Source organism: Cheilinus undulatus, linkage group 6 (assembly GCF_018320785.1).
Source record: "Cheilinus undulatus linkage group 6, ASM1832078v1, whole genome shotgun sequence".
Classification (NCBI taxonomy): domain Eukaryota; kingdom Metazoa; phylum Chordata; class Actinopteri; order Labriformes; family Labridae; genus Cheilinus; species Cheilinus undulatus.
Window position 1 is genome coordinate 26,855,590 of NC_054870.1, and position 17,754 is coordinate 26,873,343.

At 37.6% G+C, this 17,754-nt stretch overlaps 1 protein-coding gene across 1 annotated transcript in view; it reads left to right on the plus strand.

Moving 5' to 3' along the window:
* Nucleotides 1–13,274, plus strand: part of kcnh1a (potassium voltage-gated channel, subfamily H (eag-related), member 1a) — a 60,081-nt gene extending 46,807 nt beyond the window's left edge. Inside the window, exons 11-13 of the mRNA XM_041789714.1 lie at nucleotides 1,335–1,587; nucleotides 6,975–7,171; nucleotides 12,405–13,274. Coding sequence (XP_041645648.1) covers nucleotides 1,335–1,587; nucleotides 6,975–7,171; nucleotides 12,405–13,274 — 1,320 coding nt within the window. The remainder of the gene's footprint in view (nucleotides 1–1,334; nucleotides 1,588–6,974; nucleotides 7,172–12,404) is intronic.
* The last annotated feature ends 4,480 nt before the right edge of the window (nucleotides 13,275–17,754 follow it).

The window sequence follows — 17,754 nt, forward strand, 5'->3', positions numbered from 1 at the left end:
CATGCTGCTGCTCACTGACAGTCAGCAGAGAGGCGGCTGGACTGCGAGCTGCTAGAAGCTTCCATTATAAATCATAACTCATAATATACGTACCATGCAGTCAATTAATGGTGACGTTTTCCCAAGGCTTTTGAAAGAAGAAGATGCTTTACAACTCTTACTTGTAGATTAAAGGCTTTCTGGTGTTAGTTGATTAATTTCTTTTGAGGACAAGGACTCTAACTTTAAGGCAGATGCTGGAGAAATCATCTGTTGACTTTAGAGTATTTTTGTTGCATCTTGTTAAATAGACTTACAAACAGAAAATTAAGGCAGGATTTCACTTTAATATGAAAGAAGTTTTGAAAAGCTGGAAAAAAATGTTCACAGTGAATAATATTTTTTTTTTCTTTTTGAACTGGAAAAATGTTCAATGATGATTTGGACCAAAAGTGTCCAAAAATAAAGGATGATCTTTCTCCCTTGTGTTTATGTGAAAAGGAAATCATCTATTGTTTTTTTAATTTGCTACATTAGTCCAAGTGTTGAGTGTTGACATCTTATCAGCCAAATAGTTTCCCAAAGCAAACAATTTGGGGTCAGAAATTATTCTGAGTTGCAGCAGGCCCTGATTTTATTCTGTGTTGAATATAACAGCATTTGCAAAGTCTTAAAATGTTCAATCTGTTTACATCAGTAAAAACCTGTTTTCCCTTTACACAAGCGAATGTGAGTAACAGCTCAAAATATATATATATTTACAGTCTGTACAGTCATGTGCATAAGTTTTAGGCATGTAGGGTGCTAAGGATTCATCAAGAGGCCCAACATGCCACAACCCCAAGCTTGACACATGTCAACACACTATTGTCCTGCTCAGCAGCCAAGGCCAAGCTCAGCTGCATTTCTTTTGGCTGGGCGTTTTCCCCCCTAGTAATACACCCAGAAAGCACCGGTGATTTTCAAGTCTTTGGGACATCCACAGCATGACCAGGGTTCGTGACAACCCTACAACCTGCCCAGACAGCACACTAGGCCATGCTCACTAGCAACATCCACCCCTTACCCCATCCTAAAGGTGTGGACATTTTTAATTTTCAACAGATTATTGTTCCATGCCCCTGGTAATGTGCAAGGACATCCAGAGTACAACGTGGGTTGTGTCAATCCTCCTTCCTGCCCAATGGTCCCCCCAGGCTTACTCACCATTACACGCCTTACTCCAGCCTCAATTTCTAGCCTAAACATGCCTACAAGTTCTGTACAGTGCTATATAAATTGGAGTCTAAGCATTCTCAAGGATAATTCAGAACTAAATATTTGGCTCTTTTTTTTCAACTCTTGTGTTTATTCAGGTTTTGCAGATTTGTCCAAAGGACATGAGAGCAGATATCTGCGTCCACCTCAACCGAAAAGTTTTCAAAGAGCACCCAGCTTTTCGACTTGCCAGCGATGGTTGTCTCAGAGCATTGGCCATGGAGTTTCAGACTATCCACTGTGCTCCTGGAGACCTGATCTACCATGCTGGTGAAAGTGTGGACAGCCTCTGTTTTGTGGTGTCGGGGTCACTTGAGGTTATCCAGGACGACGAAGTGGTGGCAATTTTAGGTGAGTTCAGATTCTTTTATTTAAAGAATTCTAAAGGGGGGGGGGGGTTCCTTGTTGTCACTGAAATGCAGTACGACACAAAACGACCCTACATTTTACATTTGATTGTTCCTTATGGGGGAAATAGATCTTGTAGGCCTGCACGCTGCATACATTTAACTACCTCAGCAAGTATTATTTAATAAAACAATACCTACTTAATGCATTAAATACACAAACAGAGAAGTGCAAACCATAACAGTAAAAAACACAAAACACATGCAGCATATCGGACATACAGTCCTTTGCAAAAATCTTAGGCCTTCACTTGCCATTTGGTTTAATTGAGTTAATAATGATCTATTTTTATCTCTCATTGTTTTTTCTTAATATACAAACATAAACGTTTTTTAATGGCCCCCACTGGCAAAACTCATCTTTGAGTGTGAGTTCCTGTTTTATTTAGCACATCTTGAGCCATTTTAGGGAGACAGATTATTGGAGTCTTTTTTTGATATATCATACCAAGCTTCTTCATTATATCAGCACTTCCTAGTGATTATTATTACATTTCTGCAGTACATGTAAAATCCCTTTTTCTGGTCATATGATCTTGAACTATCAACCGAACTATCACTGTTTTTTATCAGCTGTTTTCTCTACAGAAATTATTTCACTGCATTGGCAATCTGCTTAGGATCAAGATCATGCTTGAAATTAAAACCTGTATTTATCTACACTTAAGGCAGTGTGCACATTTGTTTTGTAACTGGAGGGCTGTTACTATTATTTCAATCATAAGAGGCTTAAATATGTGTGAAAAGTTATTTATTTTACAGATGTCAGCGAAAGAGAAATGTGCTAAGTCTCTAGTCATTAGACCCCATCGTGATGTCTTCAAGTACTCAAAAGGACAGTAAGGCTGTAAGCATGATAGGACACCCCCTGTATGGAGTGTAGTCACTGGTGGCAGATGCTTTTGAAAATTTAATGGAGTACAATACTTCCCCAAAATAAACCTAAGTAAAATTACTGATTTTAGAATTGTACTTTAAAAAAATACAAATAAATGGAATGGAATTTGTGACTTTACACCTATGCAAAGAAGTTTCAGCCAAAGAAGTTTAAAAAACATATTGAATACCAATTTTTTTGTGGTGTTTCTTTTTTTTTTTAATTCTGTAGTTATATAAATAAACTCTGGTTTGTATGCATAGATTCCCCAGAGTTACATTTTCTTTAGAGAGCAGCCAATGATGAGTGGAAAAGTTGTTTGCTCAGTGTGAATACTAAAACATATTTTTGACCTACTCGTACTGGTTTTATATCTGTGGTATGCTTAATTTTTCCACTGGAAAAGTCAAACCTAATGTATTCTTCAGTTACGAGGTACAAATACAATAGAGATGTGCATACAAGAATGGGATATAAGAGAAATGATAGGTTTCTAATAGATGATCAATTCTGCAGCTGATATATCAGCAAATTTAATGGGAGTTTAGGACAGCATTTAGAAGTTTGCATGATGAAGATACATACCAGAATTTGTACAAGCAACATTGTTGTTTGTATAGGTCATTGTTTGTTGCCTTGGTAAATGTCCAGTGAATGCAAGCAATTATTGGTTTAGCTGATTCAGATATTATGTTGAGCTGAGTCTTTGCAGTGTGATGAACACAGTTCCAAGATTTTGGAAACACTTTCAAGAACTTTGCCAAATAACAGCATTAGCATTTTAACATAATTAATAATTGATTCCTCGCTTATTATTATTTCATGACAGAGGCGGTCAAGGCTTCTCATTCCCTCCTGTCAAAGGACATGTCCCATATCTGCTCGTTTTTTTCTTGTTTTAATTTTTTTTTTAGAAAAATACAGTTAGGATTTTCTTAAAATTACAAAAAGTGTCATTAAAAAGAGATTCATGTGTTATGATCTGACATCTTGCTCTGAATTTATCATTACAGCAAAATCGAAGTGAGGACAATAGAAAAACAAAAAAAAACAAAAAATGATTTTAGTCAGATTTGCCTCCAGTGCTCCTTAACAAAAGTGTGTTACATCATGGCAACAAAGTACTGTTAAAATCCCCCTTTTGTGTCTGTCTATGCCAGCACTTTCCACTTTCCTCTGTCTGACTGCAGTGAAAGATGCTGTTTGGGGGATTGCTGTCTGCTGAGTCATGAACTTGAACAAGACCGTTTGTCACAGAAACAGAATTCTCTTCCTAACATTATGAATGTGATCTGGACTTTTAAACTTGATCTCAGTTTCAGTTAAAGAAAATCAACTGTACTCATATGACCAAGAATCATCGGTTTCTCACAAGTCTCAGAATTCATTTAATTGTGCCAATGTTTGCTCAGCAGCTGTGTATTAAAGGGAAATATAATAGGATTTCCTATAAAAAAGAGACATGGAAACTTGTTCCAAAACTTACTAATTAATAGGATAGGGACTATTTCAAAGAAGAGTTTACAAGGAGAATCTAAAGTCCATTTTTGATGCTCACTGCAAAGGGGAAAAAGCAAAGACTAGAATCAGAATTATTAAATGAAAGGTTTCTCTCACAGAAAAGTGTAACCTTTATTTGCCTTACATATAGCAGTGCTTTTTGGCATGCAATGAAACTGCTTTTCTTCACTTATGCTGCTACATAGTGTCTTTTTCTGCCTCATTGCATAGCCATTCTCCATGAAAAACAGCTCTAAAGTCATCTGCACACGACTTATTCAACATTATTAATACAAAACACTCATAGTAGCTTAATCAACCCAACAATATTAAGCTGTAAAACAAAGCTAAATAAACTCATTTTATGCTTAACATTTCGCAAGATGTTATCACTGTAGTCAAAGCTTGTTAAAATAATTTCAGGTTTAATATCTGTGAATCTGCCTTGCATACATACTGTATATCCACATGGAAAGACCTCAAGAGCCTATTTCTGTAAGCCCTGTGCCTCTCCTGTTGCACCCCTGTGTGTGCCAACAAAGAAAGGAGGCTTCATGCATTTATGTACAAAGATGCAATATCATGGATCTTTCCTTTGCTTACGCTGGCCATCTTAAATCCCAGCAGAATTTGTCTTTGTAAACTCCCTCCTCTAATTTGCCTAATGATTGATTAAGTGAATAATGGATAGCATGCCCTGGCTGCACTAGTGACACCATCCAGGCTGTTTTTCATCAATAACCTTCTGTTGGCTCCTCTCTGCAGCAATCAGTGTATTCAGGCTAAAACCATTGACTTGGATGTGGCTTGTAAGAGAGCCTGAAGTGATAAACAAGTTACTAGTATGAATCAAATTCTCATTAGCCTAATAGCACAGAGGAACAGAAACAACATGATAAGCACACAAACATCTCATCTGATCCTCAGACTGCTGCGGTTTGACTTATTTTTCCTGAGACTCATATATTTAATTAGTTTTTAACGTTATTAATCATGGTAACTCACCTACTGTAGAGCTTTGATTGTTTTTGTTAAATGAATGTTTAAGTATGCTTCATTAATTTTCTTCACATTGCCAGAAGTTATCAGACATTTTCACCTATGTAAATCTGGGGTGATGAATATTTTATGTTGTCAAAGAAAGAGATTCTGGTTATTTGGAGGCCTTGAGTTTAAGGATTTGTTGTTCATTGCATTTTCACAAGGTTGTTATTTAAATCTGATTTTAGGCTCAGGATGGCGGGAAGAAATCTATGCTGGTGTCATAGGGATTGGTTTAAGGTTTGATAAAAGTAATTAACAATTTTCTGCATTTGATAGGGAATACTAGAGGAAGACTATGCCATATGTAATGATAAAATATTATACTTGCATTTAAGTAACATGTTGGATCAGTGACTACAATGAACTTTCGAAATACACATAATGCTATCATTCCTAGCTACTTCCCTTAAAAATTTTAAACTAAGGTTTAGTCTCTCCTATTTAAAGGTTTTGTTAGCTGAATAAGATAGTCCTTCAGGATTTTCCTATATTTTGCCGCATTCATTTTACCCTCTACCTTTACAAGCCTTCCATGGTCGACTGCTGAGAAACATCCCCACAAGCATGATGCTGCCACCACTGTGCTTCACAGTGGGGATGCTGTGACTGTGGTGATGTGCAGTGTTTGGTGTCCACCAATAGTGTCTTGTCTGATGGCCAAAAAGCACCATTTTGGTCTCATCAGACCAAAGAATTCAAAGAATTTTCTCCCACTTAACCATGGAGTCTCTCACATGCCTTTAATGAACTCCAGAAGAGATTAAATGAGTTTTCCTCAATAGTGGCTTTTTCTTTGCCAGTCTCCCATAAGGCTTTGATGGCTGAGGAACAGTTGTTGTATGCAGTGTCTCTCCCATCTTAGCTGCTGAAGCTTGTAATTCCTTCAGAGTAGTCATAGGTGTTAGTGGCCTCTCTTACAAGTCTCCTTCTTGCATGGCTACTCAGTTTTTGAGGACGGCCTGACCTAAGCAGATTTACACATGTGCCCATTTCGTTCCATTCCTTGATGGAGATTCAACTAAACTCCGGGGATGTTCAGTGCCTTGTAATTTTTTATGTATCCATCCTCTGACCTCAGCTTTACAAAAACCTTTTCTCTTGGTTACTCAGAGTATTCTTTTTTCTTCATGGTGTAATGGTGGCCAGGAATACTGATTAACCAGTGACTAGGCCTTCCAGATACAGGTGTCTTCATACTGCAATGACTTGAGACACATTCACTGCACTCAGGCGATCCTCATTTCATTAATTGGGAGACTAGATCTCTGTTGAATTAGGCCAGCCACTTTGAAGGGGGTGAGTATTTTTGCAGTCCCATATTTTACATTATATATTTTATTTAATTGACATCACGCTGTAGAAATCTGATTTCACTTTGCCATTAAAGAGTTTTTTTGGTAATTTTTTTTGTTAAAAAATCCAAATTATATTGACCATGATTGGTTGATAAACTCAATAAAAGGGAAAAACATCCAAAGGGGTTAAATAGTTTTTTATAGGCACTGTAAATATGGGAGATAAATAGCAGAAAGGAACCAATGACAAGAGTGGACCAGATTACCACACATATGTAGATGATGGTACGTGGCAATAACTGGTGATGAAAATTCAGTCAAAGCAGATGATAGATTGATAGAATGGCCATCCCCATTAACCATCATGATGGCCATTGGGCTGCTACCATGGACACTGCACAATGTTTGATGATGTTTTCATGGCAGACATTGTGGCACTGTTTTAGCTTTACTACTGAAAAGGCATCTTTATTAAGGTGAACATTACAGTGGCACAATCATGTAAAGTGGGGTTAAGTTAGCTGGACCACTGTATGAATGTGGACAGCAGTTATCACTGTGATCCAGTAGATAACATTAGACAGCAGCCAGTTTACACATATTTCCTCTCTGCAGGTAAGGGGGATGTATTCGGGGATGTTTTCTGGAAAGAGGTGACTCTGGCTCAAGCCTGCGCCAACGTCCGAGCTCTGACCTACTGTGACCTCCACATCATTAAACGTGATGCTCTACAGAAGGTGCTGGAGTTCTACACTGCGTTTTCCAACCACTTCTCAAGAAATCTGCTGCTCACCTACAACCTACGGAAAAGGGTGAGTGAATCTTCAAACAGATGACTAAAGTAGTTTATATGTCAGTGTAAAGAATAAACTATAAATAATCTGTCTGTAAATACCTTTGTATTATGAAGCAGCTTGTTTTAAGAGTTTTAAAGTTCAAATTAATTCATAAAACCTTCAGTTCTTCCAGTTGGCTCACTTTGTTATGAAATAAAGGGAAAAGATAGTGAAATGTTTTGAAATTTCTAATGACATTTTTCATGACAAAAGTACAAGATAAAAAGGATTTTTGTTCCTCTCAATTTTACAAATATACAGTAGGTTTTCCACAGAGCAACAGGCTACAGTTAATTTGGTTTTCTTGCTCAGGAGTGAGCAGCCTTTAGCCTGCAGCTCCATCATGGTGTGATACTGCCTACAATATCTGAAACCATCTACTCTAGTGTTTTTGTTGGTATTTTTGATGGATAATAGCAGCGTACTATTACTTCAGACATATACACACTCCATTTCTTGTTTTTTTACACTTTTGAAAAGAGCTTGAACTTTGAGTGGTTTTATTTTTGTGATGAGTCAGAAAAGCTGTGGTGTTTTCCCACCATGCTTACCAGAGAAAACAGGGCATTAAGCGTGGGCGTCTAGAACAGGTTTTTCTTTTCTCTCTGTTGGATTACACTGGCTAAAGTCACTACTCATGTTTCAGGAATAGTTTTTTCTATGAATACTCTAATAACAGTCATACCAATAATATCTAAAACTTTAAGTCTATTAAAATGACTTTACAAGAAAGCAGGCTTCATCATTATCTGTTTCCACCCTGAACTAAAGGCACACAAAGATAAGGAAAAAAATTCCACTGATGCATTTAAAAAGTAAGTGCTGTTCCTTGTCATTTTTCATGTGACTGCACAAACACGATTTAAAGAAGGGGCCAAACTTCTTCATTGTTAGACATTGCTACAGTAGAACACAAGGTTTTGTCCCCATTAGCCTTGACTTGAGGCTCATTTAGGCTGCCCTTATGTATGAAAAACACCAGTATGTTTTAAAGAACCATTACCACTCAAATACTCATCCATGTTAAGTGGTATTAAGAAATTAATGATACCATCGACCTTCAGTGACCTTCAGTTCCCATCTGCTCTCTGCCCAGCTTTTATGTTGTAAATGTCTGTCTCTGTGCCCCAGCAAGCTAACGCTATCCTAGTGGTTTATGGCGCGCCCCATGTACGCAGCTCGGTCTCGAAGCTGGCCTGTGGCCCTTTTCCGCATGTCTCTCCCCGCTCTTCATCCCCGTTTCCGACTCTATCCACTGTCCTCTATCAAATAAGGGCACAAAAAGCCCAAAATAAATCTAAAAAAATCTTCTTGTGTTTTGCCGGTTTGGGTTAAACTGTTGGCAACACTGCCCAACACTGCCCTTACAATTCTTTGTGGTATTGCAACATTTGGTCCATATAAGCTTCCTGCAGATTAAATGAATGCAGACAGAGGGCTCTGTCTGTATTCATACACGTATAAAACAAATGCATATAAATGAGCCTTCATTGCATGACCCCACTGCTGTGTCAAAAAGAAAGGTGAAATAAAATTCTGGGATATCACCAATAAAGAATGTTCCGAGGAGCAAGTCACATGCTCAGAGTTTGTGTTATTGTGTTTAAGGGCTAATCACCAAGCAGATTTTTTTGTTAATAAAAGTCACCATGCACCAATAAAGACAATGATCCATGTGATAGAAATTCAACCCCAATGGTTTCTTGTGCTAGAGGAAATTTCCTGGTGCAGAAAAAGTGCTTATTTATGAAACTGTTATGAGTAAGAAGCTCTCATGTTTTTTTAAATATAAATTATGTTAGCTGAACATAAGAACACCTAAACACTTTGACCAAAAGCAGAAGTAATCAGCTTTCATGGCTTTAACTAAAGGAAAGTGAAGCTAACTTTTTCCTGTGGTAACCTGTCAGAAGACTGTATAATAAGATGAACAACATGCCCCAAACTCCTCCAGTTAAGAACAATGAAGCCAAAATACCTCAAGATGGGCCTGGATATAATGGGCAGAGATTCCTTATGATAGTCTACGGCAGCACAGCATCTTGTGCAAGACTCCTCTGAGGCAAACCGTTTTTGTTATGAATGCCCAGTTTTGTTTAAATGTATTTTGTGCCTCTATTTAATTTAGATAAGACAGTGGATAAAGTTGAAAACAGGGTGGAGAGAGTCAGGAATGGCATGCAGAAAAGGAGCCACAAGCTGGACCTGAACCCAGGCTGCCTGCTCAAGGACAATGGCATCTGTACATGAGGTGCAGGGACTTAACCATTAGGCTATGGTGTTCAAGTTGAATAGCTCTTGTTTAAGTTGTGTTATTGTTTCTCCTCTACTCTAGTAATCATGTGCAAACAGCACCACAGGATCCACACTTGCCAACAGAGAAAATCAGTGTTGTAATATCTAGCTGTCATGACAAACTGGTTTCCAGGAAAAATTGTTTTAATTTTCCAGCCTGACTCATGTTCTGTCTGTCTATGACTTGTAAGCCACCCAGTCAGTAGGAGGGGCTCTAAATGTGTTGTCCTCACTTGAGGAGGGGTTTTGCATCCAGTTTTATACAGCCTATGATCATCTCCAATAAAATGTGACAATGTTTTTAATCTAACTTCCCCCTATAAAAGATCATACGATTTCTTTAGAAAATATATTTTTCATAAATGTATTAATCTGGATAAAATGTCCTTAATAGCAGGTCCTAGAGTCAGAGCTTATAGCTCTAACATAGATTAAAACACAACCTAAACTGAACACATGCAGATGCATTAAACAGCCACTCCTAAATTCTTCATCCAGAGATGAACAGCTGTGATCAACAACTCAAGTGTAGCTACCAATCATTACCTCATTCATAATAAGGTTAGCCTGCCCAAGAGAGTGCAGGAGAGATTGAACTGCCTGCATATTAAGAGCCAATCTCATCTGCTGCATTAAAGTCACTATTCACCAGGGTCCCATACTTTCTGAATGCATACAGCTGGGAAATCCAGAGATGGATTAAAAGACGAACCAAGTGCTCCCTGTGACGTTTTACTCTGGGAAATCCAGCACACGGCATGTTCGACATTCAAGTGACTCAGTTGTGAGAACACTGTTCGAATGAGACTGAGGAGAAAAATTGATGTTGTCTTAGCACTTCAAAATGATGGATGATTTTGTGCTTATTGTATTTCAGCACCATGCCTGAACACAGTATGAACTAAATTACAAAAAATGATCAAAATAAACACAACACTAAACCTTAGGCTATCTGACAATGTCTTTGAACTCTGCACCATTGTACTGTTTAAATAACTGTAATCATGAACATTTTATTGAGATTCAGCAGATTTTTTTTTTCTTTTAGATTTATTTTTGGGCTTTTCATGCCTTTAATCCATAGGGAAGGACAGTGGACAGAACTGGAAATGGGGGAGAGAGAGTGGGGATGTCATGCAGCAAAAGGCCACAGACCGGATTCAAACCCGGGCCGTACATAGGTAGCACTTTAGACCGCTAGGCCTTCTGTGTGCCCCCAAATTCAGCAGATTTCTGCTCCTCTAACTGTACAATTTTTACTTACAGAGGGAATTTTAAATTGGCTCATCTAAAAATGTTTTTCTTAATATACCCTTTTAGTCAGAGTAATAATTGCTAAATACAATCTTGTGCCTATTTTTTTTTTGCTGCAACTTAGATCACGAGGGGCTTCAGTACTTAGAAAATTTTGCAAAGATGATATACAAACCAGTAGTAGATAATTCTTTGTACATCTTTCAGCACATTTGTATTCCAGTAAGAACAACCAAAAAACAAATAGCAAAACAGACAATCACTTAAATTTTTAGAGTTCAAGTCTGTTCCACATTAAGAACTGCATAGTGAATTTTACATTTTATAATGAGGGTTGATTGTTAAGCTAAGTAATTAAATCCTGTCTCACATGTAAAGAGGCTCATTACATTAACTGTATATTAATATGGAGAACACGTCTGTTTCTTTCTGTTGTAAAAAGTGAAGCCAAAATGCCCCTTGTGGTAAGCTCTTACATAATCCACTAGTGACATAATTTGGAGCCTTTGGAGTTAGTCCTTGTGCTGACTGATACACCCATATAACTTAAGATCCCTCAGCCAACACTGTACTTTCACTGTCTGGTGGAAGCACTAGCAATTACCCACCTCATGGAGACCTAAACCAAAAAAAAGACATATACTAACTTCATAGCATTGCAATAATACTATGCAATGACAAGCTACATTATGCTAAGCTTAGGTAAAAAGTTCAGTAAAAGCGTTCTCAGATTTCCCCCTCATGATGTCATGTTGGGAGTTAGCACGGCCCCCAGGTTTGGTTGGCCCTCCCTGTTGGATGAAAGTTCCACCCTCCTCTCCTGAGATCAGTAGAGTCACATCCATTTCCTGAGAGGGGCGGAGTCAGACAGCTCATTAACATTCAAAGTAACAGACAGAGTCATCTCATGCTAAGCAGGTCTGAAACAGAGAGTTTGGAGACATACAAAAATCCAATACTAGAGTGTTTTTTAGCAACAAGCTTCACAGACATGTTTTGGGTACCTCTGAGACCAATATAAACTTTTCTTAAAAGGGTAACATATGTAACCTTCAATATTATTAAACAAGGGATATATTCTATTGATCTCATCTGTAAGCTTTAGAGCTGTGGTCTGGCACTCCCTTTGAAAAGCCAGAAAAGCTAATATCCCTTGTATAGTTTTTTAATGCTAGTTTTTATGTGAAACACCTTACAGGAGGTAGAACTGTATCATTATATTGTACTGACAAGTCAATCTACAACACTTGACAATGTCATGCCAATCATGAAAACTTCCTTTTTCTAGAACCATTGTTTTTTTTTATGGAAGAAGTCAAACCTTCAAATGACATATTGCATGAGAAAAACAACAATCCAGTGAACAGAAGGTAAAACTTTTGATACAAATGCTTGAAACACAATCCTCCATGAGCAGCTGTGAATAGGTTAATAGAGAGTTTCAACCAGCTGAAGCCAGAGGCGGGATTTGAACTTTCCCTTTGTGTCATGGGAATTGCATCTCTGAGGTGACATTTAAGCAGCAGACACATTTTGAAACAATGTTCCCAGACAAACTGTACAATATGTACCGTCAATACACCTGCTCATGGTAGTTTGGATGAATGTGCCTGACTTTATGATGATGTTTTAGTCACTACAACTCTGGATTCCCTTCTAGATCGTCTTCCGGAAGATCAGCGATGTGAAACGAGAGGAGGAGGAGCGACAGAGACGTAAAAATGAAGCCCCTCTGAACTTACCACCAGATCATCCGGTACGGAAACTCTTCCAGCGCTTTCGACAGCAGAAGGAGGCTCGCCTTGGTAGTGACAAACCAGAACTAGATGAACATGACATTGAGAAAGGCCCCATTTACGTAGATGTCCCAATGGCTAACACAGCCATTACAACCACCAGCATCATCACTGTAACAGAAAGCCCCGCAACACCTTCATCTTCGACACCCTCATCCTCTTCACCCCCCAGCTGCACTCCTTCAGAGAAGTCCAAGCTGCAGGTGCCAGCCCCCATTTCTCTGGTTGGAGGCCGTGCTGCTGAACCACTTAAAGCTAAAGGCTGGGGGCGCTTCAAGGAGTCCATGGCTAAAACTGACAACTGGAACAAAGTGTCCAAGGCTGAATCCATGGAAACTTTACCTGAACGGACCAAGGTGCTTGAAACACAGATGTCTTTAAAAAAGACAGACTCGTGTGATAGCGGGATCACTAAAAGTGACCTGCGTTTGGACAAAGTGAGCGATTGTCGTCTGACACCCCAGGACCGCAGTCCTGTCCAGCCTCCAGAGACCAGGCATCCTTTCTACCCAATCCCAGAGCAGACTCTCCAGGCGTCACTTCAGGAACTCAAACTGGAGCTGAAGGACGACCTCAAGAACTTGAACGTTCGAGTGTCTAGCCTGGAGGCGCAACTCACAGAAGCACTTAACCTCCTCAAAGAGAGGAATTTAAGCTCTGGCTCTCCTCAGCCTCTTTTTGATGTTTCTAGACCTGCTTCACCAGAACAGGAGAAAGAGGACATTTTCTCTTGAGGGATGGAGGACTTGTCAGGTCAACTCTAAACTCAGCTGGAATCCAGTAATACCAAGATTACTTGGATAGCTGAAGCTGCACCAATGTAAAGGTGGCAGTGTCATCTCAAAGATGCACCAGCCCTTGTTATAGGGGTGAACATGTTGGTGCCTGAGGGAAAGCGAGGTCGTAGCCCAGCTCTTGGTGTCTGAGGTTACATAAAAGCTGACAATGCAAGGTTTGTACATAGATTGTTTTTCCGTTGCTCTGTAATGGAAAATAGCTTGAACGGATTGTCTTTAGTCCAAAATCTATTTACCACATAGGAGAATCAGCAGAATAACCGTGTTGTATCTCTATTTTGAGGTTCTGATAGAAACAGCATGACCCTCTGGTTTGGTATTGAATCATTTATATGAAATTCTTTGCATGCCACATAAAGTAGACTTACCCGTCATGTTGCAGACGATGCGTGTTTGATTACTTCAGCCAGGCAACGAGTCATTTGCATTATTTCATAGTGGCAGTGAGAAAGGACGGTCTTTACAGATGTTGAAACATCCGCCGACTAATCTCCTCAAGCAATTGATGAACTCTTTTATTATCTCAGCTGTCAGGATAAACGTGAATTATACAACAGATAACTCTGGCTAAGCAATAAGATCTTCAAAGAGATCTTTCAGCAGAGCTGTTTTTTTAATAAACCATGCATAGATGAGCTCGATGACAAATGAAAGTCGTCCTGGCCGCAGTGAGGAAGATATGCATCTTTTCTGATTTCTGGTATCAGTAATTCTCATATATTAACAAAGTACATCTACATACACAGTACACCATATCAGAGCTGTGCATTCTTAGCTTTGGTTTAAACACAGGTAGGAATGACCTTTGCATAATATTTCTATAAAATAAACTTTATTTGTGTAAAGTAAAACAAAATAAAGTTCCTGATTGTTCATGTATGTACCAAGATTGTCACTATGAACTGTTTTAGTGCTGATTTTTGGCCTTAAATGTCTGCTGAGGCACATTTTTACTTTGGTTACACCACTACGCATGCACGATTTAACGTGTCAGTCTGTCTTTAAAGAGAAAAAAAAAATCAACCCATGATGATGTGTGACATTTTACCACAAAATAAGGGGCAGAGATCCAGCCTGTAAGGTTGGAGGAAGTAGTTTTGTCTCATATGTTCATACTTAGTGTTCCAAATGCAAGTCAGCTATTTTGGGACTGATTGTTTTGTTTGTTGCCATTTGGAGTCAATTTCAACTTGCTTGTGGCTAAAATGTTTCTCCTAAATGCACTTTTTAAAACAGCCGACAACCAAGAAAGCAACTGAAAGTTTAAATCATGAGTCTTTTCATGAAGAACAAATGTGCTGAAGAAATGGTTTACAGGGCAAGAGGCTTGAAAATATAACACAGAAAATATGTTTCTTTTTGAAGATTTATCTACCCAAATGTAGACACTCACATACTCTTACATGTTTACTTCCTGAATTGGATTTCTGACCAAACACAAATCAGTGTAAATGAATGTACCAGTATACAGTATGAAAAAAAAAAAACAGAGCAGACATCAATATGTGTTTTAGAGTATGGAAGCAGCAGGACAGCTTGTTGGTTGAACCAAAATTCTTTGTTTTCTTAATGGACCTTCAATTAGCAGAACAATGAGTTCTGTTAACGAGCAATAATCACATACATGAAGCTATAGTCCAGTCTAGTCACTTCATTCTCCTACAGACAGTCTCATTTGGTAAAAAGGACACATTTTGGTATAAATTAACTTTTTAATAGATCACAGAGTTTGTGCATGTTACTGATATTAAAGTCAAAGATATATGGACTACAGAACTAATAGAAATCTGTTTCCCAAAAAGTTGGAATGTCATGTAAAATGTAACTAAAGACAAAATATGATGATTGCTAAACAACAACACAACTACATTAAATGAAAAGAGCACAAAGAAAACATATCAGATGTTTACAGTGAGATATGACATTGTTTTTGAGAAGCAAAGCAGGCAACATGTTTCAAAAAAGTTGGGACAGTAGTGAAAAAAAAGGACGATATGCCATGAAATGCTAAAGCACTTTGTTTTGTGCACATTAGACAGCATCCCTACTTTGTTGGAAAATGGGTTGTAATTTTAGATCATTTTTCTGAAAACAACTGTATTAAAACTTGAATTTATTTCACTAGAGGTGAAAGTACATGAACTCATTTAATGTACTAAAGTGTGTATATGAAGTTTTTCAAGTACAGTACAATTGGTTGATTGTTGAAAAGTTGATTTGCTTATTTTGATAGTAATCTATCTTTTTTTAATATATCATGGTTTCACCTTAACAAAGAAGAGTTCATTTCCATTTAATTTTTAAATTGCATTTATTTATTTATTTATTTATCTATTTATTACTGTAAGCTTTGGACAGTTGGTTGGAGAAAAATGGGAACTGAAAATATTAATTGCGATGCCATTTGTCACTAGTTTCTTTTTTCCCTTTTTTAAGCTGTCTTCTTGGGGCTTTTTGCCTTCATTACAGCAATAGGACAGTGGATAGAGCTGGAATCAGTGATGACAGGGCCACAGGCCCGACTTGAACCTGGGCCAACTGCATAAATGGGTCATTACATAACCACAAGCCCATCTGCACCACTTTTTTCCTTAAAAAACATTACTGGTGAAAAGAATCAACACAACTTACAAAGTTGTGTGTGTTTATTCAGAATTTTTTAGGACAAAAGATCAGTAGAAATCATAAAATAGTTACGGTTCCATAAGAGGGGTAATCACTACATGCTGTCCTCTTTTAAAAACAGAAAAATAGTTTTTATCTCAAATTCTAATCTTTTTATTTTAGTGCGTTAACTTCTTTCAGAGTGTTTGAAAATTGCACTTATCCTATGAAAAAGATTCTGTATATCTCTGCAAAATCAAAACTTCTTTTTTAATTTGGACCAGAATTCAAAGTGATGTATTTCTGGTAAAGCAGTAGCTTCGTAAGTCTTCCTGATCCTATCTTTAGCATACAGTGAAAGCCTTCCTCTATGGAAAACTAAGCATTATTTTATATTATTTATTATCCATATAGATAATTTATGTTCCCTACATGCCTTCTCTCTACTCAAGATGAACTAAGATGGACACAGTGGAGGGTGAAAAGGCTTTTCTCTAACACATTCTCCCCTCCATCAAAAATTCAGCTCACTAAAAATAAATGAGAATGTCATCAGAGAAGTGAGAACTCTTTGGATTAAAGTCACTCTTTGAGGGCCTTTTTGGGTCAGTTAAGACAAAAAAACTTATCTCAAAGAAAGGAAAAACACATAAATTCTCTTGTGACTGCCCTGTATCACAGAGAATTCATAAAGCTGCTGAGGAGATTGAAGAGTCAGAATATCAAAAAAAGGCTAAAAGATGGCTGACAGTGTCGCCCTTCAAAAATAAAGATACAAGTTATTTTGTTAATGCAGTCAGAGTTTTTTTTAAAGAGGCAGACATATTTTCTTTTTCTATTATAATGAAGTACAGTTTAATGATTAGCCTTAATCAAAGTGAGATTACAACTTCTTTTCAAGTATAATATTACAACTTTATTCATGTAATATCAATGATTTCTTATTTCTCTTATTAAATTTTGGACTTTAACTCCATTGTTAGAAACTGTCTCATGGCTTCTGGTTTTTACCTGAAATACATGTGACAAATATGAGCTTTTGTGTAAATATGATGCATAATAGCTCTAAATAACAAGATCAAATGCTGAAAAGGTTTAGCACTATACATTTACAGTTTTCCTCTACTTTTTAAATATTTTACACAGTCGAACATACCAGGAGGTTTTCCTTAATAAGATAAGAAAAAAAGGGTTTTAAAAAATCATAGTTTCTGGCACTTTTTCAACACAGCCCAACATCTTAAAAAGGCAGAACAAACCCAGGTATGAATGTGTATCAAATTGGGATTCAGGCTCCATTCAACACAACCCTCAAAAGCAATATGCTGTCCTGTGTGGTGACATCTATAAAGAGAGGTCCATATACTGATGAAGGTACAGAAAATCTAAAGCTTCCAAGTGAAAAGAACTTTTATGGCATCGAAAATGACTTCATAACATGTCCTGAATAATGTAGACTTTATTACCTTTGATAGCTACTTAAAAGCATGCAACACTGTGCCTTTATCACATTGCCCCACTTCCAGGCCTGCAATGAAAAAGCAGTGTTAAATATCAAAATTACTCTTGCCTCTTTGAAACACAGAATTATTTTTGTGGTCAGCTCCAGAAAGCTGCCTCATAATGAAACCAATATACATATATTAAATATAAATATACATATATGCACAGATTATACTGCAATGTTTAGATTCTTTAGAAAGAAAGAGTTTGAAATTTGGAGAATTGTAAATGTAATATGCACATGCCTCTTTGTTCACTCTTCATGTGATGAGAAATGTTACTATTTTAAGCACAATGAGAACTCTTCGTT